Source organism: Struthio camelus, chromosome 8 (assembly GCF_040807025.1).
Source record: "Struthio camelus isolate bStrCam1 chromosome 8, bStrCam1.hap1, whole genome shotgun sequence".
Lineage (NCBI taxonomy): Eukaryota > Metazoa > Chordata > Aves > Struthioniformes > Struthionidae > Struthio > Struthio camelus.
In genome coordinates this window covers 18,455,276-18,479,181 of record NC_090949.1, presented here as the reverse complement: position 1 = coordinate 18,479,181, position 23,906 = coordinate 18,455,276, and the positions used below count along the sequence as shown (strand labels likewise).

Below are 23,906 nucleotides of genomic sequence, written 5' to 3'. Positions count from 1 at the left end.
CAGCTGAAGAACAAAATTATGCTTTACTCAGTTTTTCAAAAATAAAAATCTTGCAGCAATATTTTCCAAGCCAGAGGTATTTTTCTTGCGGATTTCCTGCAGGATAGCTTTTGTCATGCAGCATTGTGCTGTTTTTCTACAGAACCCTTGCTTCACTTGAGGCCTAGCTTGGATGCTGATCATGTAGCGAATTCAGTATTCTCCTGCTTCATTGATGTGTAGCCCCAATGCTTTATACTCGGTGTTTTTCCAATCCTGCTGTAAAGACAGGATTTTCTCAAGGCCGTTGTCTCTTACAACGAGCAACAGCATCTCTAAGCATTGTACAAACAGTAATACATTTTTACTGGGATGCATCGTATCACTTAACTCATTTAGGGTTAAAGTCCTCCTGGCTCCTTTTGCAAATGACATAACTAGGATTAAAACTTGCTTATACTTCTGTTCAGCAGCTCCCAGAAGACTCAAAAAGTGCTTGCATTCAGGCTTGCTGACAATAAGATTTCTCACTGTTCAGGGAAATGAACCTGATTATGTCCTTTGTATGAACAAGGCATGTATAGTGCCTTGTATAGTGCCATGTATAGTCTCTCTGCTTGTTAAAGTGGTAACTCTTTTAATCCTTTGACGGTTGAAAATGTATTTATTTGATTTGTGAACTGCCATTTTCTTGACCAACACTGTTTGAAAGTGATCTCATATCTGTTTACATGAGAATTAAGCATAAAGTAGAAATAGGTGGTGAACTGCTATTTCAAAATTAAGTTATTTGAATCAAATGCAAGCAAAACTCTAGTATTTTAAAAGTCTCTGTAAAGAGCATATGCAAAAAAATCATGGTTAATTTATCAGAAGTTAATTTTTTTTGGAAGTAAAAAAGTTCAATTTAGTACAAAATAAAAACCTCAAATATTTCAAAGTGAAAAGTTGATGTTACCTTTTTATTATCCCACATAAATTTTTGATTAAGAAAAAAATCTGGTTTCACAAGGGATTCAAATGAACAGACCTTATCTGAAAGTGAATTGGGTCTCAGTCAGAAGATTCAGCATTAAAATCTGAACTTAAAATAGCTGTACTGCCCCATCTTTATACTGGCACTGAATTGGCAGCCTTCTTTATAGTAGCATGTACTTTGATGCTGCTTGCTTGAATGTTGTGTCAATCTGCTTATGCTGGATGATAGTTTGTTTTTTTGTAATGTATAGTTACACTGGTTGTGCAGTAAATCAGAGTGGATAAATTCACTTCAATGGTATATAGACAAAGTGATTTGTGTGTTTATCCTTGACTACATCACTTTTTTTTTCTCCTTTTCATGAAATCTCACTTTTTTTTTTTTTTTTAAATAGTCACGATGGGAAAGTGAAGCCTCTCGATACTTCTGCTCACATAGACATGGCTGTTTACTCTTGCTCCCATAATGTATTGAGTACTTCAGTAGTAAAGGCATAAATTAGAATGGAGGTCTTCAGTGTTTAACAGCAAGGGCTGGAGCAGAGGTCAAGCTGTGCCTCTGAAATTTCTGGTGGTAGTGCTGTGGATGTTATAACCTGAAAGCTTAGTGGTGAGATACAAAGTATTTTGCTAGATCAGCTAATTTTTGGCCAAATAGACTTTTGCGCACACAATCCTTTTTTCAGATCTGAAATAGAAGGTAATGTTCTTCAAAACTAAACAGAAGTCGGAAACAGTTGCTCCAGTTCTAACCTGTGTTATTAATGGACCCATTTGAAATAAAAAGCAGCTGATACCTGTGAAGAAGAAAAGATGACAACAGCAAGGGAAGAAATGCTCAAGTCCAATGTTCTGAGGAAAAAAGTGGGATGATTTATTGCACAGGAAACCTAGTGTGATTTGATACCTCTTGACACAGGGGAGCAATAAAACAGGTGTCTTAACTGGATTCATTTTTAGTTTACCTTTGAAATGGCTTTTGTAGATCTCCCTTAAAGAATAGAACTGAAACACCAGAGACGGAGTTTTTTCTATGAGAAATATTTTGTTATTTTTGAGTAAGTGTTTTCTGTTCTTTATAAGTTGTGTTATGATCTATAGTGGCTTGTTAGTTTTGTCCCTGCAGGTTTATATGAGGGTGCTCGATACGTCGAATGAAATATGCGATATTTGGTGTGCAAGAGCGTGGGGTTTTGATGACCTTGTCGTGGGAAATGTTTGTTGTGGTAATAGCAAAGTCACCAAGTTTTGAATTTGTTTTGCAGGCATGGTATGTTTCCATTCAGTACTTATTTATCCACGTGGGATTTCCTCCGGATTGAAAGATCAATGAGATGAGGGGCTATTTGAAAGCTAAATGGATGGATTCTGGTCCAGTTTTCAAAGGATTTCTTAGTATATATTTAATGTATGCTTTTAAATATTGTATTGTCATTTTCTGTGCAAGTTTTGCGCTAATGTGATATGACAAGCAGGGATATATGGTTAGTGATACCTACTTTTATATATTTATATATGTGCTTATATATTTATCAAGTGGTGGTGGTAGGGAAGTCCAGTCTGTTTGCTTAGGATGTAGTACCTTACCTGCTTTCTAACTTGTAGGTAAAGATGTTGCATTCAAGCTGAGGTATACTCACTTTGGTTGCTGGTTAACAAAACATGAAGCAAGATGCGAAGAGGCTGTGATGGGCAGCAGTGAGGAAGGGTGCTGTTTTCTTGCCGTTTTCTGGCTCCTAGGCGTTGTGTTAGTGGAGGAGGTTGTTGCTGTAAGGACCTGAGCAGTCTCACTGCAGAGCAAGGCAGGAACGAGCTACTGTGGCCAGGAGAGCAGGGGTGCCCCGAGAGAAATGGGACACAGGTCTACAGCTTAAGCTTGGGAAGTGACAGAATAAGTTTACAGCCTGATATTTTGAGATAAATGCACAGTTTTAGTTCATATTGGCACCTGTCCATTAATTGAAGAATTTTGGAGCTGATTTATAAGCTGGACTACCAGGAGACGTGGCAGCTCCTCTTTGGCACAGCATGTTCCTCTCCTCTCTGGGCTGACGTTGGTGTTCAGCTGTCCCTGCTGTGAACTGGTTCAATCGATTTGGTGTGCTGGCAGAAAATTAATGCTATTAGAATACAGTAATATTTAGTGCAACTGATACAGTCAGTGGCACTGATGAACTGTGCACAGTTGTAGTCTCTAATGTCAAGTGGTGTCCTCAAGGTGAGATATCGCAAGATGGCTGAGTTAATTCAACAGCTATCTGCTTTAGAAAATGATGTCTTCCTCCCTGCCTTATCGCCGTTCGACCCTCCAGGGAAGTGCTTCAGTGACTCCTTGGGTCATCCTAGCTTATCTACTTCGAAATAGGTGTTAGTTTTCCTACTTTCTAAATGTAGACAGTCTTTTGTACCTTAAGACATGCAGGAGATGTGGTAGTGTGTTTATTTCCTTGCTTGTTTTTCGGCTACTCTTTTGATCTCCAGATACAGTACTGGAGTTCTGCTCGTTCCAAAAGCAACCACAAATGTGAATTCTTCTACTCCAGTTCTCTCTCTGGGAGATTCTTCCCCCTTCCTGGGAAGTAAATGTATCTATCACACCCGTTAAGTTGCTGGCTGTCAATCAAGATGGCCTTCCTGCTAGACCCAATTTTCCATAAAAGGTTTCCAATGTAGTTCCTTTTTTGCTGGTCTCAGGCCATCTTTAAAAGGGAAAGCATAGATGTTATACTTCTCTTCCTGAACTGTGGCTTTCAATTTTTAGTGTCTCTTTAGAATTTTACCTTGCTGCACACCTCATGTTGTGGAGTAGCTAGGTCTCCAGCAGTTTATTACTGCTCTTAAGTCATTTGTGCACTTTATCGTGCAGATGTTTTCATAATCATAAAATGTAGAAATTGACTTTTGAAAATCAAGTTAACATTGGTATTGCTTTCTCAGAATATATCCAAAAGTTTAATGGGCAGGTGAGTTTTATGTACTTTGTTCACAATGTGAATTATTTCCTTTTCTTATGCCTTAAACGAAAGTAGTCTGTCATCCAGCTAATAAACCTTTCATGGCCGTTATTTTCCTTTTGCCTATTCAGCACTTCAAGTCTGTATTTCTAATGGAGTTTCTCACTTAAGTATTTTAAAGCTGCAAATTTTGAAGCTGCAACATAAGGATTGCTATTAAAACCAATTTCCTGGTTTTTGGAGGCAAAACAGCTCCATATCCTGGAGGTCAGCTGTCTATTTTTTTTTTTAAGTTCTTTTTAGGAATTATCTTTCCTCTTTGGTGTCCAAAAGATTGTTGTATTTTCTTTACTCCTGTATACTCTATATTAAGCTAAACAGTACTTCACGTTTTAATTCCTTATTAGAATAAAAAAAGTTTATGCATATAGACACATAACTTATTTTTTGTTCGTTTTACATCGCTGAGTGCCTGTTTTTTCTGGTGTAGTTATGGCATTCGACATTGCTGTTCTGTTCCTTCTCATTGATATTAATCTTGTCTATAAAAATGTTTAATCTCTAAATTTATTCACAGGCACGTATCTTCTATTCTCTTAACTTTAATACATAGTTTTCAGAGGAATGAGGTAGAAATTGCAGGTTAATCTGTGAGATAGAAATTGCAGGCTAGTCTGTTTGGAAGCTACTCCAGAACTCTTAGAAAGCAGAAAAGCCAAACACTGCTTTTGGTTTGTTTTCTGTATAGAAACAGCTCTTTATTAGTTTTTAAGTTTAAAACTAACAGGATGTTTTAAAAAATTAACTACTGTTTGCCTGGAAGTGGCTCTTGTCTGCCTCTTAAGAAGTAGCAGACTGCAGTTGCAAGAAGAAAGAAAGGCCAGAAGACCAAATTAGTAATTACAAAAACAAGCAGGCAGGAAGAGCGAAAAGTGATAATCAGTTCAGGTGGTTGAACATTATACGGGGATAGAAAAGGAAGCAGGAATGCATATAGATAGAGATTAAGGAGAAAACAAAAACACTTAGGCATGGAAGAAATTTCAAAGATCAGAAAAACTGAAATGTACTGATAGAAGTAAATTAGTGTAAAATACTGTAATGAAAATACAATCCTATCTATTTTATCCTGAAGGCAAATAGGGAAAGGTACACTTCACTATATTGGTAACTTGTCATTCATATGTTTATGTCCGATGATGTTTTCCATTTAAAAATCTGCTGATTAAAGTAGCACATAAACTTGCATAAACACTGCAAGTTTTAAAAAAATTGACCTTGAGTCATCTCATTTTACATAAAATATGTTGAATTGTTTGACCTTAAGAGTCTTTGTTCTTAATAAAAGAAAAAAAAGACTGCATGATGTTTCATACAAACACTTCAGATATTTCAGGAGAAGTTTAATAAAATCTTAAGCTCAAGTGTGAAGTAGTGGCTTTGTAGTGTCTTGTAACTTAAAATTTTTATTGAACTACTTGAAATAATTGGGGCTTTATGTCTTTGGGAGTACTGCAGAGGAAGGGCATTATGCAGAATTTAACCTACAGTTTAAATTTATGCATAATTCAGGTTTATTTGAGGAAACCCTCACAGGCTTGGATTGAGTAAACAAGACCTATCATAATCAATACATAATCAGCCTTATTTTCTCAGTTGGATTTCTGTGGACTTGCATTTATGTGGCTAAATAATTTGTTGCTTTTCCAAAGTTGATGTAAAAAACAGCATTTCTATCAGCAAACGCACTGGCCTTTTTTTGTGAGCCAAATGGTTTGGTTTTTTTTTCCCCCCCTGGCTCACACCTGCTTTAAGTTGCTCCATGCTCTGAAACACACTCTTCCATGGGTGCTCTTTGGAGCATAGCAGTGGGTATTTCCTTATACTGAACGGTGTAAGTGTTAGGAATTTGGAGAGCAGCATGTAGAGTTCAGCTTGTAGTCTCCCACTCACTGAACTGGAAGTTTAGAATGGCAAGCTAGACAGCCTGGAGAACAAAGAGCTGGGGAAAAAACAAATTTTGTGCCAGTACTTCAAATGGCAAATAAGATCACTTGGGTAGCTGCAGACTCTTAGTCAGATAAAATTGTGGAAATATTGATGTACAGCTCAGTCAAAAGAGAATAGAACGATAGTAGTGTGATTAATGCTAATTGTCATGGTTTTGAATAAAATGTTTTGTTAGATGGTCTGTTTTAAATGTTGCAGGTTTAACTGATTATAATAAATGATTGAGATAGGATACTTAAGCTTTTGTAAGACAGTTGATAGATACTTGAAAACGAGTTAATAGAAACCTAAGTTGGGAATTACTGTATTACGAGATTTTCAGTGTATAAATATAGCAGGGATGCAGATGTGACTTAATACTTTTTCTTTTTTTTGTCATCAAGGCTATAATAAAGTTACTGGTAGCTTTTGCAGGTAATAATATTTACCGCACAAGTAAATAGTAACAGCAGTAGGAGGGTCAGCCTCTCTAAGATGGATTCAGTCAAACAGGGCATGTTCTGGCAATGAGGTGCAAGGTCCTCCATCCAAGAATAAAGAATACAAGTCATTCTTTCAAGGGTGGAAGCAGTATTCTAGTTGGAAAAAAAAAAAAAAAAGAGTCATTGTGAATAATAATTGCGCAAGACTTCCAGTAGTAAAGAAATGTTATCTATATTAGTGAGGAATTCCAAAATTGGAGCATGAAAAGGCTGGTTTTGACCATAGGTGTGATGTTAGAAACCATTTTTGGTATACTAAGTCCAAAATCAGAGAAATCGTTGTGTGGAGAATGGAAAAAATTCAGAAAAAGTTACAGGATTAATAGTCCAGAAATTGTAGTTTTATGTGGAGAATTTTGAGGGAGAAGTTCAGCCTATTTGGTTAATGAAGATATAACTTCAAGACCACTTCAAGAGGTGGCTTGAGTACCTTTTGGAAGAAAAATTTCTATTTAAAGGTAGCAGATCAGTCTACTAAAAAATCTAGTAGATAAGAAATGAAAGATAAATTAATGCAACTGAAATAAGGAGAGGAAGTGAAATTAACGGTTGAAAAAAATAGGTGGAAAACAGTGTGGTGGGATTTGTAGCCCACTGAGCTTTTTAAATGAAGCTTGCGGATAAAATAAGTTGATGCAGGCTTGATATATTAAAAAAGCAGTAGAGGAGAAGAACATGATGTTTTGGTATAGACAGCAAGCCAGACGAAATGATCATTAATCTTGGAATCTATGAACTGTATAGCAAGAGAGTACTGTGAATGTAAGCTTAACGTCCTCCCGTCGTCTCTTTACACGTGGTTAGAAGTAGGCTTTGAACTTAGTTGTCTGGAGATCATCGTCAGAGTGGAGGTAAGTAAAATGGAAAATAATCAGCAATTTGATTTTTATGCAGTAAGCTAGAGTTTCTTTTAACAGAGATATTTAGTAAAACAGAAATTTTTTTACAGAATTTAGTACTACTGCATTGTAGTCCTAGTTTTTAATGCAAGTAGACATACTTTCCAAAGTCAAGGAAGGCTGGGGAGCAACTAACTGTTTAAAAATTTTGATCTGCCTTGCAAGTTTTATTTAAAACTACCACACAAAAAATTTGGTTGGACTAGCTACAGGATAGTTTTAGGAAGAGGAAAAATTTGATATTTATGCTGTAGCATTTCTTCCCTGCTCATCGCTTTGAAGATACCCTCCAGATTTTCTTCCTTATTGGCTTTTCAGGCTTGTCTGGAGAAGAAAAACCAGGTGTCAGAAAGAGGGGGAGAGGACATTTTGAGTTTAACCTGGGAAATGCTGTCTTATCTTTGAAGATTTGTTTCAGCTCAGCTACTTGTTTTGATGCTTCAGCCCCTATTGTTGTAAGCCTTCCTGGTATTCCCAACAAACTAGTAAATTTAGAACTGCATGACTGAAGTATTCAGAAATCTTTATCTATGGTTCCAGTAAATAATCTCGATGTACAATTTAGGGAGGGTAATGCTCCTTATGGAACAGTCTATACTGACTTAAGAACCTTTTATGAAGTGTCAGAGTTGTTTATGATGCAGAGGCTGTGAGCTGCGTTCCTGCTGTTGAGTGGGCAGTTTCTACTAGAACCACTATTTGTTAGCTGAAAATCAGTAAGTAATAGTATAGTAAAGTAACCAGTAGTAATAGTGACAGATGCATTTTTAATTAAGCTTCTTACAAAACTTGCCTGCTCAGCTGCCTTCTTAAGTTTGGGAGTTACTGGACAAACAGCAGTGCATGTATACCTTTGAGGGTCGAGAAAATATTTTGCTATCAAGGTAGCCAGCTGTTGTAGGATTTACTTGTTTTCTTTGTTCCCCTTTATTAGTCCTCATTAGTTAATGCAAATTTCACATTAGCTTTTTGCTAAGTTGAAGCCCAAAGCTTAAACATGGATGCTTCTTGAAAGAAGCTGAAAGGACCATGAGTAAATTTGTGACTCAAAAATAAGACTAATGTCAGTAGCCAGATTTTCCCTTTGAGGAACTCCATGTGATAGTTCTTTTCTGTGTGCTGCTTTACTGATGCTTCCTTTATCTTACTGAGCAGGATAAGGTGATTTGTGTGATCCTGGAGGCTTCCATTCCATGGTTTCTAGTTTACTTAGAACTGGAAAAATTGTGAAACAGATGTATTCACTTAACATATTTTCTTTACACGTTAATTGTTTGTGAACTCCATTCTACAATACATACATGATCTATAGAGAACTGAGCATAGTCAGTATGTTCAATTTAAACCAAGACATCAGTGTTTATGTGGGCGTTTATTATAATATTTTTATTTTAAACGCAAATTATTACCTACAAGCCATCTGTAGGTCATTTTTTTTAAGGCATCCAGCTTTGGTCATTCATAAGCCAGCCTTCAAAAGATGCTTTGCTACTTCCTGGAAGTATTATTTTTGTGTGCTTCATATTGTATGCATCATTCTAAGATATGTACATAATTACTGACCAGGAAAGCTGAGTGAATGAACTGACTTTATGGAACTGTCTCCATCTTCAGCAGACTGAGAACTACTACTATTTCTTCTCTCCCTTCCCCCCTTTTTTTAAATTCCAGTAAGGATGGACTAATGACTCAGTAAATTAGGAGTTCCATTCCTAATCTAGCAGATCATTAATGCACATGAGTAATTCCATAGGCATTAGTAATGGCGGAGGAGCTGGGCTGAGAGCCCCAGAAGGCCAGCCTTCTTCCGGTCTTTTCACGGATGGCATGATGTGAGTACTCGGGCACATTGCTTTCAACTCTTCTGTATCACCAGCTGTAAAATGGGGAACTAGCGTGGAGAGCCACAGAGTGTTGAGGATAACGAGATAGGTTTGTTTTAATTTTTGAGCCCTATCTTGCAGGAGCTTTTTGTTTTGCTCTGTTCAGGTTGTTCTGTCTATATTCTGTGCATGTTCCTCATATAGGGAGGGAACATGTTTTTTCCTTCCTTGAGGGTCTATGTAATCCTACAAAGTTGTCTTTGCTCAGAGCCTACGGTTTTTAGAATCGGGTGAAGAAAGAGAAATTGAGGAAAGGAAAGCTTTCAGGAGCTGGTCAGTGATGAAATACTTTTGGTAAAGGGTGAGGGGAGAGTGACATGTCAGTTGTACCCACTTTTCTCCATTCTAGCTTAATGTTGGTAACAAAGAATTAATTTTGACCAGTAGAGTCCTTTTTTTTTTTTTTTTTTGAAAGAGAAGAATATTTGAAAAGCCATCCTCTCTCGTTGCACATTCTGAAACATCAGTAATTTGGTGTTCTATAATGTTAGTGAAACCTTAGCAGCGAATCGGAGTGCTGTGGACTAAGGAGCCTAAGTAGGACAGCAAAGGCTTTGTTCACTGAAGGAAGTCTTTCTTTTTTTAATGGCATTGGCTGTTGACTCCAAGCCAAAAGCACCTTTTTGAAACTTCTTTTGGACATCAGGCTTTTGCTGTCAAAGAAATTACAAAACCGAGAGCAGAATGTAAAAAAGCAAGGCTTCTTGAGAATGCTGTATTCTTATGCATATATGAAACAGTGGTTCAGTGCTAAAAGCCAGCTGATAACCTCCCTCTTCCCACACACAAACAACACCTACACAGCTCTTTTAAAAACAATGACAGGAATCTGACTTTATCTGACAAAAGGAATTTGGAGTGGACATCTCCAGTTTGTATAAACGGGGCGTGTCAGACCAGTGTGCAATGCAGGCTGTAGTTTCCCAAACACATTAAAATGTTGTCATCGGACCCTCTTCCTCTCTCTCCCTCCCCTGTTTCTATGGTGAAACAGATCAGGGAAAGCGGTTGTTTTTTGATGAAGAGGGTGGTACAGAGCCAAGAGCAAGTGGCTAGTGGTGGGACGACAGGACAGGTGCTTTTGGTTGGCGGTACTTGGCTGCCACTGGATTCAAGGCACTAACAGCCGGAGTTAGTCCATCGTACAGAATATGAAGAACGACAGGCCAGACAAGATCTGAGAGAAACCTTAATTCTGATCTATTCCTTAATTTTTTTAAATTCACGACTTTTATTATTTATTTTCTTTTACTCTCATCGGTGGTATATATTTTTATCATCTTCCCAGCATTCTCTTTTAGTGAATACATTTTTCTTGAGTCTTGAACCCTGCAGCATTATGATGTTCTTTGATTTATCTTCAGGTCATCCTGTTGCATGTTGAATTGGGAAGACTTGAGCTGTTAGTTATAAATGTTGACCTAATATATTAGGTTCAGGTATGTTACTGAATCTGCAAGACATAGGTTCCCAAAACACCCCTCACCCCAAGCTATTTTTTATGTAAATTAAATAAGCTTTGACTTTAAACGGGTTCTGTAGGAGTTTGTTTTTCTTCATCCACTGTGAATTTTTAAATTTTTTAGCTTATGTTTACTGTGAAGTGTATTTGGATTCAGCATACATAGGGCATAAAGTTTGTATTTGACCTGGTACTTGCTTGTATTTTTGGATTACTGAGTAACTGTTAAGGAAAATTTATGGTAAATGCTGTCTTAAACTGAAAATCCTGGATTTTTTTCACTGTGACAGATTTTTTAGCATAAAAATGCAAACGCTTAATTGCTAGACTAAAAATTTTGCTAGATTGTATTGTGCTCATTTATTGTACTGTTATTCATTCCTGTCTAATTCTCTAACCCCCATATTACCACTCACTTTTGAAATTTTCAGCTTGTCCTGATTAGAGTATCCTCTGCTCGTACAGAATACGGTGAAAATTCAGTTTTGAAGATGTTTTGATTTATTGAAAATCCTACAACTTTTTTTTGAAGGCTGTTTTATTTTTGACTTATCTTTGGTTTGTTTTATGTCTTTGTTTTGCTATAATATTCTTGATGACTGAAAACAGGTTTGCTCTCTTTGGAGTCTCTTGCTAGACCTGATCATGAACTGCTTGTATATAGAGATTTATTTTAATAAATGTTTTTTGAAATGCAGGCTACACCCAACTTAGTCATGCAGTACAATTTACGTTATTTTTCTTTCAGGGGGTAGTCTTAAGTGTTGAAGTTTGCATCCAGTGAAGTTGTGTTTTGTGTTTTAAAACTGCCGAACGCATCTTTTGTGTTGAACGGTCTCTTAGTTACCTAGTACTAATCTCCGATTATATCATCGTTATCTTGAGAAACATCCATTTGTGAATAAAAGGATTTTTAGGGGAAAAAAAGGCGTAATATTTTTATTGTGAAAGTGCACACATCAGGCAAGGGCTACACACAGCTTAAAATGCAAATACTGAAAGCTGTTTTTAGAGAAAGACCTAGATCTGTGCCTGCATGTACAATTTACTATTCTGGTATTTAACTGGTATATATACATAAGACTGACTTTAACTTCTCTCCAAGCAGCAAGCATTCCCTCAAAGCACAACTCATAAGTAAATTATGTGTTGTTTCTGGTGATGGTTTTACTCTTAGCTAATTCTGGGTATTTTTGTTTCATTTTATCTTTAAGGATCAGTTTGATAACTTAGACAAGCATACGCAGTGGGGCATTGACTTCTTGGAGAAATATGCAAAATTTGTAAAAGAAAGGATAGAAATTGAGCAAAACTATGCAAAGCAACTGAGGTAAGTTTTTTTTTTTTTTTCTTTTTTCTTTTAAAAAGAATTTTAACAGTTACTTAAAATCAGTGCATCATATTATGGACAAGTATGTAATTTCATGGTTAAAGACCGTTTTTCATTTTCAGAGTGAGTGAGTTCTTTTCACGACAGACAAGTTTTTCTCTACTAGTGCAAAGCAAAGAAAATTATCTTTGGGTGTATGCTTGCTTGCTTGTTTTCCCTTCCCTCTTGCCCTCCCTCCCTTCAAATCTTTGAACAAGAAAGAATATGTTCAGTGAAATTTTAAGGTTAAAAACTAAATAAAAAAGCCCTACTAATGCTTTTCTGATATCAGATTGTTTGTAGCAAACTTCTCACATTATCCAAATCTACTTTTGTGTATGTGTGTTCAACCAGTTTAAAGCCTCTGCTACTAATTAATTTCTCATGTTGATTTGGCAAGAGCTATACTACATTATGTTTAAAAAATCTGATTAAAATCATTGAGTAGAACTTAAGAAAGTAGCAGATCTTCCTGTCCTTTAAAGTGCAGCCTTTCTTAGCTTGTCTTGTCTGTTTGAGTGCGACTCTGTAACCCAACCACCCTTTGTCTTATATCCAGTTTACTTTCTGTTGGTGCCAAGTAAAATACCTTTTAGATACAATAGGAGTTTCTCCTCAGGGATTATGTAAGAAGAGTAGCAGCAATGAACTGGCACAGGAACACATTCTTCGTAATGAAATAGGATTCATTTTAACCAAAAGCCACACAGTTCTTGGAGAACATGATTAAAAATAAGAAACTCCTAAGAAATTGTCATTCATGATAATCCTTGCGGTCTTGCATTACCTCAGGGACCCAGTTGAAGCTGGTGTGTCAGACTTCAACTGACAGCAGCTTTTCTCCTTTGGTGTCCTCCGTCTTCTCATCATTGGCAAACTAGATTGTCATCAGTTACAGAGCTGAGGAATCCTTTCTTATACACACAGTGGTGAGATTTATAGCTGAGGGATGGATATTCTCTGTCTAGGCTGCTCTTTTACTTTTCCTGCTTCATTTCTTTATCAGCTTCTTTTGATCCAGTTGCTAAGATTATACCACACTACTTTACTGAAGGATTTTTTTTCTTAAAAGAAGGAAATAAATACTTCCCACTTTTCCAAAGCTGGCGTAGAAGAACTTCAGGAGGTAAAGGAAAGTTTGAAGCATGCACAACACCAGTTCACATCCCAGTGTTGCTTTGTTTTCAGTGTGCAGTTTAAAAATGGAAATTTGTTTTATTTGCACAGATCTATCCAGATCTTTTCCTTAAATAGTATGAACAAGTGCCATTTTGCTTAATTATATTTGAAGGTTCATTTCCCACAGCTAGCAGGATGAGCGGCCACATTATTACTTTCAAATTAGATTAAAAATGGGAAATCTTTTCTGTGCAGCATTTTACATATGGATAAAACACTGATATTTCTCAAAGTATCTTTCAAAAGCGAAAGTGTTACCTAGAGTACACCTTTTGTCGGATGACTGGACTTACTGTGTACGTGCAATAGGTATGCCAGTTTTGGGAAGCACTGGTCTTGCTGCACATGTGTTGTACAGTGCATGCGTGCACTTCCTGCTTGCTGCCAACCAGGGTTTGGACAATACACACAAAAGCGGGTGACTGAGTTTCTGCCAGTAGACCAGTTCATGTAGCCGCTCTTATGTTATTTCCTAGGTATTTCTTGGGGGAGAGCTGCTAATAATGAACTGTCTTGTGATAGCACCTTGATTTCAGCCATCACTTCTCCTGTGGATGCTCACTGATGTTAGCTGTGTAAAAGCGAAGAGCCATGAGGCTCCAGGGGAGACTGAGGTCAAGTGGAGCTTTCATATCCAGAAAAGTTAGCCATCCTGCAGCTTGCTCCTGAGAATTCTGAGAGAGGATCTTGGGATGGGCTGTAGTTCTGGTGAATTTTAATGCTGGCAGCATACAGCCTGTGGGCTGGATTTTAATATCTCTGATAGATATTTTTTGTTTGTCTTCATTTTTCCCTTTTGTAATCAAATATAACCTGAAAAACACTGTGTTGAGAATCTCTTCATAATAAGCTCTATAACTGAGATTTGTTATGTCCTTACTCACAGAAATATAAAGAATATGGTCTGTGGCCACCTCTTAGTAGTCCTAGCTCTGTATTAGTACTTAGGTGGGAGACCAAGAAAAAACAATTTTAATAGGAGAGAGAAAGCTAGTGAGGTACGTGGTGGTATTTTTCTTCTGACTTGGTTTCAGTGTGGGCTGCCAGCTTGTTTTTAAGATTGTTGCTAGATCTGAGTTTTGTAGACTTAAACCCAAGGATGACTACTTGATGACTAACTTTTTTATAACAATTTACACAAATTACAGTCTATGTCCTGGCAGAAATTCATATTCACTTTATGTGTATATCCTTGCATTTTGATAAAATATTTTTTCCATGCTGTCATAACTTAGTGATGAGACTTTCCTGGGTGCAACAGCTGTTCTGAGCCTTCTGGTAGATGGAAAGCAAGTAATGCACATAAGGTTAATAAAGAACTGTTTGAATGAACTTGCTATATTATTATTGTATGAAGTTACTGAAGTTGATAGTTTACGGTTGTTGAGTAATTCCAAAAATGCTAACTTAAGAGAATCCAGCCCCAGTGCTGTTTTTAGGTCACAAGTCATTCCTCGCTATTCTTTGCTAGGTAGTTGTTGATACTGAAAAAAGTGCTTAAGTGACACTGTTCAAGAACCTGAGGATGTCTATGGAGAAGAAAAATTATTTAGAAACCTTAATCTTGTCTTCATCTGCAGTATGCTTTGTTCTCACAAATGCAACTATATTTTCATTTCTGAGCATACTTAAAGGCAAACCTTAAGTTTTGTGTGGCTTAGGTCTCAAATAACATATTGTGGTACCCCAAAGAATATGAAGGTTATTGGCTGTTAACTATGTTACAGGGACCTGAATCAGGACAGACATATTGCAATGTACATTGCACACTAATAGAATTCAGTTTAATGATATGACTATTTAATTTGTTCTTATTTTATAATTGGAAACAAATTGTGTTTCTGGTATGTGTCAAATTACTGGACTCTCACAAAATTTTGTAATTGAATTCTCAGATGTCGTTTTTGATCAGGCAGTTATTGTTGCTTAGGAGGGGAGAGGTGAAGGTCTGTTTTGTTTACTTCCTGTTCATGACACACACAGGAATTCTGGAGGTTGACTCCCTTCTTGTTCTGTCCAAAGCTTTATGACGCTTTTAAGGAAGGAGTTCCACTTTCTGTTATGCTAGGCAGTAGTGCAAGTTACATGTGTAGTTACAGATTAAACGCCGGTGGAAGAAAGATTGCTGATTTTGGTCGCTTTCTCTTTATTGTCAGTTAAAGTAAATGGTGAGGATTGTTCATGAGCTAGTTGAGTGTTCCCCCTTTAGAACTGTACATCACGATCTCTGGGGATCACTAGCTGATCTGAGCAAACTTAATTTTAGTGTTTTAATATTTCCTCCTGCACACTATTATGTATAACTCGATTATTTTCTAAATATATTGACATATGCTTATATCTAATCAAATTGAGACATGTCCATCTAAGTTGTTTTATGCAGAAACTTGAAAAAGTTACTTCATAGCTATGTAAGCTCAAACAGGTTGGGAACACAAATTATCACCATATGTGTTTCGCAAATCTGTTTTCCTTTGATTGGAGCTGAGAATTTAAGCTGTTGATTATTATCCAAATGTGGATGTGGCAGATTTTTTTATAGTGATGTTTCTGCAAGCCAAAACATATGAATTCTTAACTGTTCCAAGGATATTCTGTTTTGGAAACTCAAATTCCACATTATAATTTTTTCAAGATTCATCTCTACTGTTAAAAGCCTTTTCTGATAACATGATATTACTAAGTGCAGTTCATTGTCATTGTCTGTTTTCACCCGGTGTATATGTTGATATGCAGTCAATGAAGGCATCAAAACCCTATTGAAAGTATTGCTTTCTATATAAATATGAAGTGCCTTACAGCTCTAATTGCATTGTTTCGTAATTCGACAAGACAGACTTCAAAGAGTTTGCTCCCAGACTCTTTTGTAGTACAGTGTGGAGCCTGTAGAAGTTTAGTGTAAATAGATACAGCAATACTTGAGCAGTTGCCTTCATGCAAATTCTACAGTATTGTTGATGCTATTCCCATTTCTGCATTCTGTATTGGGTGACTAAATAAAAATAAATTTTGAGTTCATGAACCCAACAATTTTATACAGATGTTATATGTACGAAGTTGTATAAGTCATTTCAATTAATTAAGTAGGGTGCTTTTTGAAACTTCCTGCTACATGACTGAGGTACTTGTTCTCTTAAAAATTAGTGATATAGTCCAGGTTGCTATCTCACTAGTGTTCGCCTGAGACTGACTGACACTGAGAAGAGAGGCTGGTGAGATTACAGGAGCAGCACAAATTGGATGTGATTAGTCCTGTATGAAATTTGCTTCCAGACAGCTGTAAAACAGAACGTGGTAGAAGTCTAGATTGTGCTTCTAGAGAGGACTAAAGGGTCATCAATCTGTACTTCTATGAGGAAATGTAGAGCAGTTTGTCCTCTAGATTTAGTTTAGCTCTGATGGTCTGCAATTACTTCTGTGGTTTTCTTCTAAACCCAGAGGCACTGTTGCTTAGATCTGTCACTTGCATTTTTGTGCTTTTATTTCCTTGGGATAAAAAGAAAATTGGAAGCGTAAGGAAGAATCTTTATTTATTTTTAATTTAATTGCAACATCCTCATGGTGCTGATTTGGCTCAGTGTATTTGTGAGTTCATTCATTTGTCCTTGGAGAAGGTCATAAAAAGTTTGCCGTATTGTCGTCTTGAGGGATTTCTGCTCAGAGTGAGCTCATGGTTTACCATGTCTACCAACATCACTAACTGATGTTAAAAATCATGCCTCTGTTGGTAGTGCAGGTGTTCATCTGCTAAGAAGTGGATGATAACTCATCTGACTGGCTCACTATCATTTCTGATCACTGTTCTAACATCAGTGGGATTTATACTGATGACCAGGGAGCAAAATATTCAGATTTCATTGCCAGGCTTTCATTTTCTATCCTTTCCATTATAATAGAAAGTTAAACTCTCACTAAATGTACAAGAAGATTTACCAGTGTGACAAGAATAACTTGATGAAGTAAGCACTTGATTATATTAGATTCCTATTTTTAAGCTCTACTTTAAGTTCTCAAGCATATATATGTCTGTGTGTGTGTATACACACACACAGACACACACGTACATGCACATACATACATGCAAACGTAACATGCCCAATGTAGGGAGACCAGTACAGATCTGACCAGGGAGTGGCGTGGGGGGCAGGTTGCTCCTCCCTTTTTACTGCTCCAGCTAGGCATTGACAAGGACTCCTGTTAAATTAACTGCAGTTGAAGCAGGGTCAGTCCAGATGTTCTAGTAAGGATGTGTTTACACAAGTGTTTCAGTCTGAGTCAGGAATGCTCTTTAGAAATGAATCTGCTGATTGGTTCCCACTTATGCTGTGGTTCACTTCTGGAGGAGTCTGAAAGTATGCAAACTGGATTTCTTCCAGTGAAACTGAATTGTGGGAAGTGCACTTGTTAATGGCTGGTTAGCCCAGGGAACCAGGCTAGTGCTACTCTGAAGTAAAACCTCCTGAAATTCTTACAGTGTGAACACTGAGTTCTTAGCATCGTTCCTTGGCTTTAAAGATCTATTCAAAGATCTAAACCTATTGGACCATTCTAATTGCTGCTGTAGACATACCATAAGGTTGGAGTGTTCTAGACAGATTACTCCAGATCCGTATTTGGATCCAGAGAATTAGACACAAGTTTAGATCCTTTTTCCCCCCCTCACCAGCTGTCCACTGACTTCTCTTTGAAATGCTGCTTTACTCCTCATATCTTCAGATCCACCCTCATCCTAACTTCTAGTCAACCTACATTGTTTTCAAGGATTTAAATTTAATTTCTCAGTTGTTTTTTGTGTTGATGTTCACTGTTTTAAAAAGGCGTTTATGCTTCATTTATTGTTCACATGCACTCTTGCTTTCTCTTTGATATAAATTCTGCATTTGTTTGTCATTTCATATTTATTAACTTTGAAGATTGTTGCTTTATATTGTTTTTCATCCTTACCGCCTGATCACACAGTGCCTCAAAACTATATATTCCTGTGGTCCTAAATGCAGACAAGATTGAATAATGACTAATTAATGTAAATGGAATCATGATTAACGTAGCTTGACTTTCATTAGGAGGAAGGATTATATAATATTTTTTATCTTCCTGGAAATAGTAAACAATCACATTAAAGAATGAAACTAGTACAGAAATCAGCATGCTAGTAAATGAACTATACTCGTGACCCTTCTCCCTTGTCACTCTAAAAACTGTGTATTTTGTATTAAGTGGCTTCTTTTCTCATATGTAGCAGTCCAAAAGTCTTCCCTTGAAAAGGCTCTTGCGTGGTTGCTTAGTTACAGCATTGTACACTTGTTATGCATTTCACCTTCTGAATAATAATAAGGTGAATTTTAGGAGTTTCCCATTTGTTCATAAGCACCAAGAAGCAATGCAGAAATGTAATGGAAAATGAATGTAGCGAAATCACTTGGATAAGAAGGTTATTCTTTTTTGAGTTGAGTTGATGCATTTCCCAATCAAGATGTCTGCTTTTAATCTCCACCAGGTAAAATTTTACAACAGCCAGTGGATTCTGGTGATAGTGAAGAGAGATTCTTTTTTTGGTTTCAGTGAGGAAAGTCTTATAAAATTTGTAGATAACCTTTTTTCAAAAGTCAATGTTTATTCTGTTTCTTGGTACAAATAGGTGCAAAGAGGGCTTGAGAATACAGTCATGGTTGTTCTTTCCGGTTGTGGTTTGTGAATGTACAGAGAGACAAAGGGTCTAACCTTGCTACTTCCGCAGTGACTCCCTGCTCATGTTTTGGTGTATTCTTCATGACCATGAACGTGGTCTCACTACTCACCTCTTAGAGATAATCTCTAACTTTGAAATGCATTGATTTGAGAAATTGTACAAGGTTATTTTAGACGAAAGCAGGACTAGCACCCCTGTTGATAATGATAGGATAGGTCATTCTTTGTAACACATAAAATTACATGCAGCCAGTGGGAATGTGATAAAAGGATACATTTAAGATTTTGTCCCATATAATCTTCTCCTCTTCCTCTTTCTCCCCCCTCCTCCATCTCTGTAGCATTGTGGCTGCAGACTGCTTTTTCTAGTGCAGTTGTGTGCTACTTAAGGTAAGGTATTTTGAACTATATTAATTAATAATTACTCTAGGAAATCAAAGGCTGATTGTCTCAATTATTACTGGACAGACAGATGGAAAATTTAAGTCCTGAGGCCAATTAAAAGATTACTGTTAAAACAGCTCTGCCAGGTTTGCTGAAGCTGGTAATTCTTGGGCGTGCAAATCTCTTGTGGTGTTCTGTACTTAATTTCTTATTTGGGTGGATGTGTAAGGTACTATTCCTTTACAAAATACTGTCTCCTCACAAAATACAGAAGGTTGAATGAAGTATATTCCAGAGCAATTAAAACCCAAACCCATTCTTTGCATAATCCGGATCCACCTTTCCAGAATGCGCTGTGAGAATTCTTCCCTGACAAGCTGGAGACAAACATGCTGTTTCTTGAACAGAATGTTTCAGCCAGGCACACTTGTTTTTTGTTTTTTCTTAAATGGTAGGTATTGTTATTTGGAGATGTGTGGAACGAATCCCAGTTGCCAGCATTCTGTTGCTTTTATTTGTGCATTGTGAAGCAAGTAATTGGCATGCCTCATCTTCTGCTAAGTATGTTAATTGACGCTTAAATTATTACTTTGATAGTTTAAATGATAAGATGCCCATAATCGGGCTCTGGTCACACAGCATAAACCTCGTTAGTGAGTTTTTGATGAATAGGTTCAATGTTTGAAAAATAAGGGAATTTTTGTGGGGATAGGGTTTAGTCTTTAAATAACTGGTTCATTAATTGGAGTAGTAGAAGACCTCTTTTTAAATACTATCTATGGTTTTAAAAAAATATACAGCAACTGAGATGCATTACCTCTTTGATCTCAAGGAGCACAAAGGTTGAGGGGAGAGCAATGTGAGAAAAATCCTACATTTTACTTGTTTTTCTTTCGTATGGAAAGGGATCCTTTATTTGCTATAAAACAGCATATCCTCTGAGGGAAAGGAGAGGAGCACTAGTAGAGCTTTACTTTCAGTTTTTTTCCTCTTGGAAGAAACTGACAATTTTGAAAATTGCTAGAATAACTCCCCCAATACAGTTGAAGATACAGTCCTCCCAATACTAAAAATAGGAGGAGAATTATGGATTTTTTTTCCAGACTGACAACGTCTTCCTTGATTATCAAGGATTTTAAGACTTTTTATTACTGTCAGAAAAATAATGTTTATTGTAAGGGCAGAATGTTGTGCAGGAAGAATGTGTGCTCAGAAAAACTTCTGCAAGCAAAGGTTGCCTCACAGGAAGATTTGAATGTGAAAAAATAGTGTAAATTGTTTTCTCTCTCTTACTTTCTCTCTTACTTTTTCCGTTCTCTTTGTAGAACTGTGTGACTTTATTTCATTTTCATTACAGGATCCTTCACCATATAATTACCAATGTAATATAGAGTGATATTTGTAGCAGTGTGTATATAGCTGCAAATATTTTGCAGTTGTTTTTGTAAGCAGTGTACGCCTGTATTGTCTGTACTTTAGGATAGAGTACGTAATATTGCTTATATGTTTCACAAGGTATTGTTTCTGCATTGTATGATAAATTCCTCTCTGTGTTCTTGGAAATAAATTTGGGCTCTGATATGCTATGAAGTGCTGGAGGTGAGCCCAGGGCTCCTCTTGTAGAGATTTGCTTGGTTTCTGAAAACCTGATATTTGCAACACTGATGGTGGTACATCATGTAACATTTTCCCTTTAAAGAGATACTGCCTCTTATATTCTGGAAGCCTGCTTATTGACGATTTGGATGTATTGCGCTTAAAACCGTTGATCTGAATGTCTACTCAACGCTTAAGCCAGGCATGGAGTTTTATGCTCATGGGTACAGCATGTGTGCTATGTATACGTCACACAAAGCGATCATACGTTTGCGTTTTTCTTGGCTGCTAGTTTATTTTGCATGCTTGAAAAGGAATTTAAATAAACGAGATGACTCATTATTTTATATTTAGTCTCTGTGCAATAAAGACTTTAAAATATTTACAAACACATTGTTCTAATTCCAAGTGGCTTATAACGGTTGAAATGTCATAGAGTTCTGCCTTGTGTTATTTTAGGCACCCTTATAAATTTATAGAGTGAATAGATTTGTTCCTTCAAGACGTTAAAAATAAGCTGTCTGTTAATGTAGTTTGCTATGTGTATGTCTTCTTGGAGGACACTCTGAAATAGCATCCTGTTTTTTCTTCTTCCTTAATAGAAATCTGGTTAAGAAGTACTGTCTTAAACGTTCACCCAAAGATGAGGAGCCCAGGTAAAAATTTGCATTTCAACTCCTGCATATAAGAAATAAGGACTACGGTACTTTTAACTGTGGTTTTCTGGAGTGTGCGTGTGTTTTATTTGTTTGTTTCTTTTTGGAACATTTTTAAGTGGATAAGACAACAAAAGCATGAAGTAAAGAATTCTACTTGGCTTTTTATGGTTCTGTTACAATTCTTGAGCATAAACAATCAGTTTGCTTTTCTTTAATTGAGCTGTTGTAAATTAAACTTAAGTAGACAAAAGTTTGAACATTTAGTATGCTATGTATGTTCTAGTATGGTTTTTTTTTAATAGAAAAGCAATGATTTGTGCTTAGGTTCTAGTTTTTACTTAGTGTATTAGGATTTTTTTTCATTGTATTTATATTGCAAATGAATTTAGCTATGGAGACCTGGAACTTGAGTGTACGCAAAACTGTCACGTTTTTGGCTAGAAGAACTTAGGCCTCTGAAACTTCTGACTTGCTTTGACTCCAGAGACAAAATGAGTTTGAATGCCTACCTGTGAAGGAGCAATTTTCATTAAAGAACTTCATGATTGCTTATCAAAGGGAAGTGCTTATTTTGTTGTCCATATCCATTGCCATTTTTTATTTATTTAGAAAAACACTTTTTTTTTTTTTAATAGGCGTAAATAAAATGCGTATGAATGAAAGCGTATGGGCTGGACTTCAGGTTGCAGCCAGAGCACATGCTGTGCACAGGGTGCCTGGGAATCCACTCTAGGACTTCTGCTAGTTCTTTTGACTCTATTCAAAGATCCTGGACCACAGGAAACAGGATTTCTAGTTCTAGGATGGCATTCAAATTCTACAGAGCCAAGGCTATGGAGATGGCAGTATTCCACAGTTAAAGAGCGAAAGATGCATATTTTAATATGGTGCCTGTTTTTTTTTCTTTCTTCCCTTCCACACACATTTTCTACCCTTTGCCCCTCCTCTTCCCCCTTTTTAGTGCCAGCCATAGTGGCACCTTACTTCCAGCCAAGAGGTGGGCAGGCAAACAGGCAGCTGTCTCCAGAGCTGATAGCAAACTTGTTCTGTAGATCATCCATCGGGATGCATATGAGTGGTATGATTGGCATGTTCCACCCTCAAGACCACCAAGCACATCATCTCTGCAACAAATTCAGCCTCCGAGCCTAGGGACGTATGTATCCGTTCCCAAGCTCAGGCCTCTCAGTTGGCAGCTTAGGAGATACCACTATACTACAGGGCTCTCCAGGTAGTATTCTTCTTCTTTCTTTTCCATCCGCAAAAACCCATATTCTTATAAAATGTATTTGAAGAGACATTGAACATATAGTACATGCTAGGCTCAACATAGGCTTTCCCAACTTGCATTTCTGCTGTAATTTGATCAGCACTGAGATAAGGTTTATTGTAAAATATATATGATTTTACCATAGTATCTATTCTTGATTTAATTTAAAAAGAAAGTGTGCTTCAGAAAACTTTTTCACTTTTTGTATATGTGTGTTTGTGTGTTTTCTGTCAGGTTTACTTCGTGTATAGCCTTTTTTAACATCCTTAATGAGTTGAATGACTATGCAGGACAACGAGAAGTAGTTGCAGAAGAAATGGGACACAGAGTGTATGGAGAATTGATGAGATATTCTCATGATCTAAAAACTGAGAGAAAAATGGTAATTTCTATATTTTAATTTGATAATAAGGTACCAAAATGGATACACCTTTGGAAGAATTGATATTTTTGCCCAATTTCATGAACTTGGCAATAAGTAGGTTTTGTACATTTATCAAATGCATGTTTAAAGAAATTCTGGTATTTTTATGTATTGGTTTGCTACAGATATTGAAATCTGAGAACTAAGTTCTGGATAGATAGTGGTTATGAGTGCTTGCTTGTTTGCCAGTGTAACTTTTCATCTAGTAATGTTATTGCATGACTGCTAACTTTCTTTCTAAAATAGAGTACTGGTAACTTACTGAGCTATAGCACATCATAATATATGTAGATTAGAGCAGTAGCTTGATAAAGCTAATAGTCCTAAAAATATATGTAAATTAATCTTATTTGTGATGTTTCTAGCATCTTCAGGAAGGGCGAAAGGCTCAACAGTATCTGGACATGTGCTGGAAACAGATGGATAATGTGAGTTGTTTTTTTTCCCCCCCATGAAACTTAATAATAGGCAGTCTGTAAACAGAACTGTTGTCATCTTGGTTACTTAGACTACAATGTTTAGATATATTATTGAATGACCAAATCAGGCTTACTGATATCCAAAGTACAATCAAATGTATTTGCAGTTCACTGCATTTAAAAAAAAAAAAAAAAAAAAAAAAACCTCACTGTAAACAGCTATTCTGTGTGTGAGTGAAGCCCTGGCTTTTATCTAGTGTAGAGGAACCAG

At 36.7% G+C, this 23,906-nt stretch overlaps 1 protein-coding gene across 4 annotated transcripts in view; it reads left to right on the top strand.

Annotated features, from left to right (window-relative positions):
* FNBP1L (formin binding protein 1 like) overlaps positions 1-23,906 on the top strand; it is a 61,602-nt gene that overhangs the window by 18,793 nt on the left and 18,903 nt on the right. For all 4 annotated transcript variants that reach the window (XM_068952461.1, XM_068952460.1, XM_068952459.1 and 1 more), the window contains exons 2-5: positions 11,862-11,977; positions 21,466-21,519; positions 23,027-23,174; positions 23,582-23,644. In XM_068952461.1, the coding sequence (XP_068808562.1) occupies positions 11,862-11,977; positions 21,466-21,519; positions 23,027-23,174; positions 23,582-23,644 (381 nt within the window). The remainder of the gene's footprint in view (positions 1-11,861; positions 11,978-21,465; positions 21,520-23,026; positions 23,175-23,581; positions 23,645-23,906) is intronic.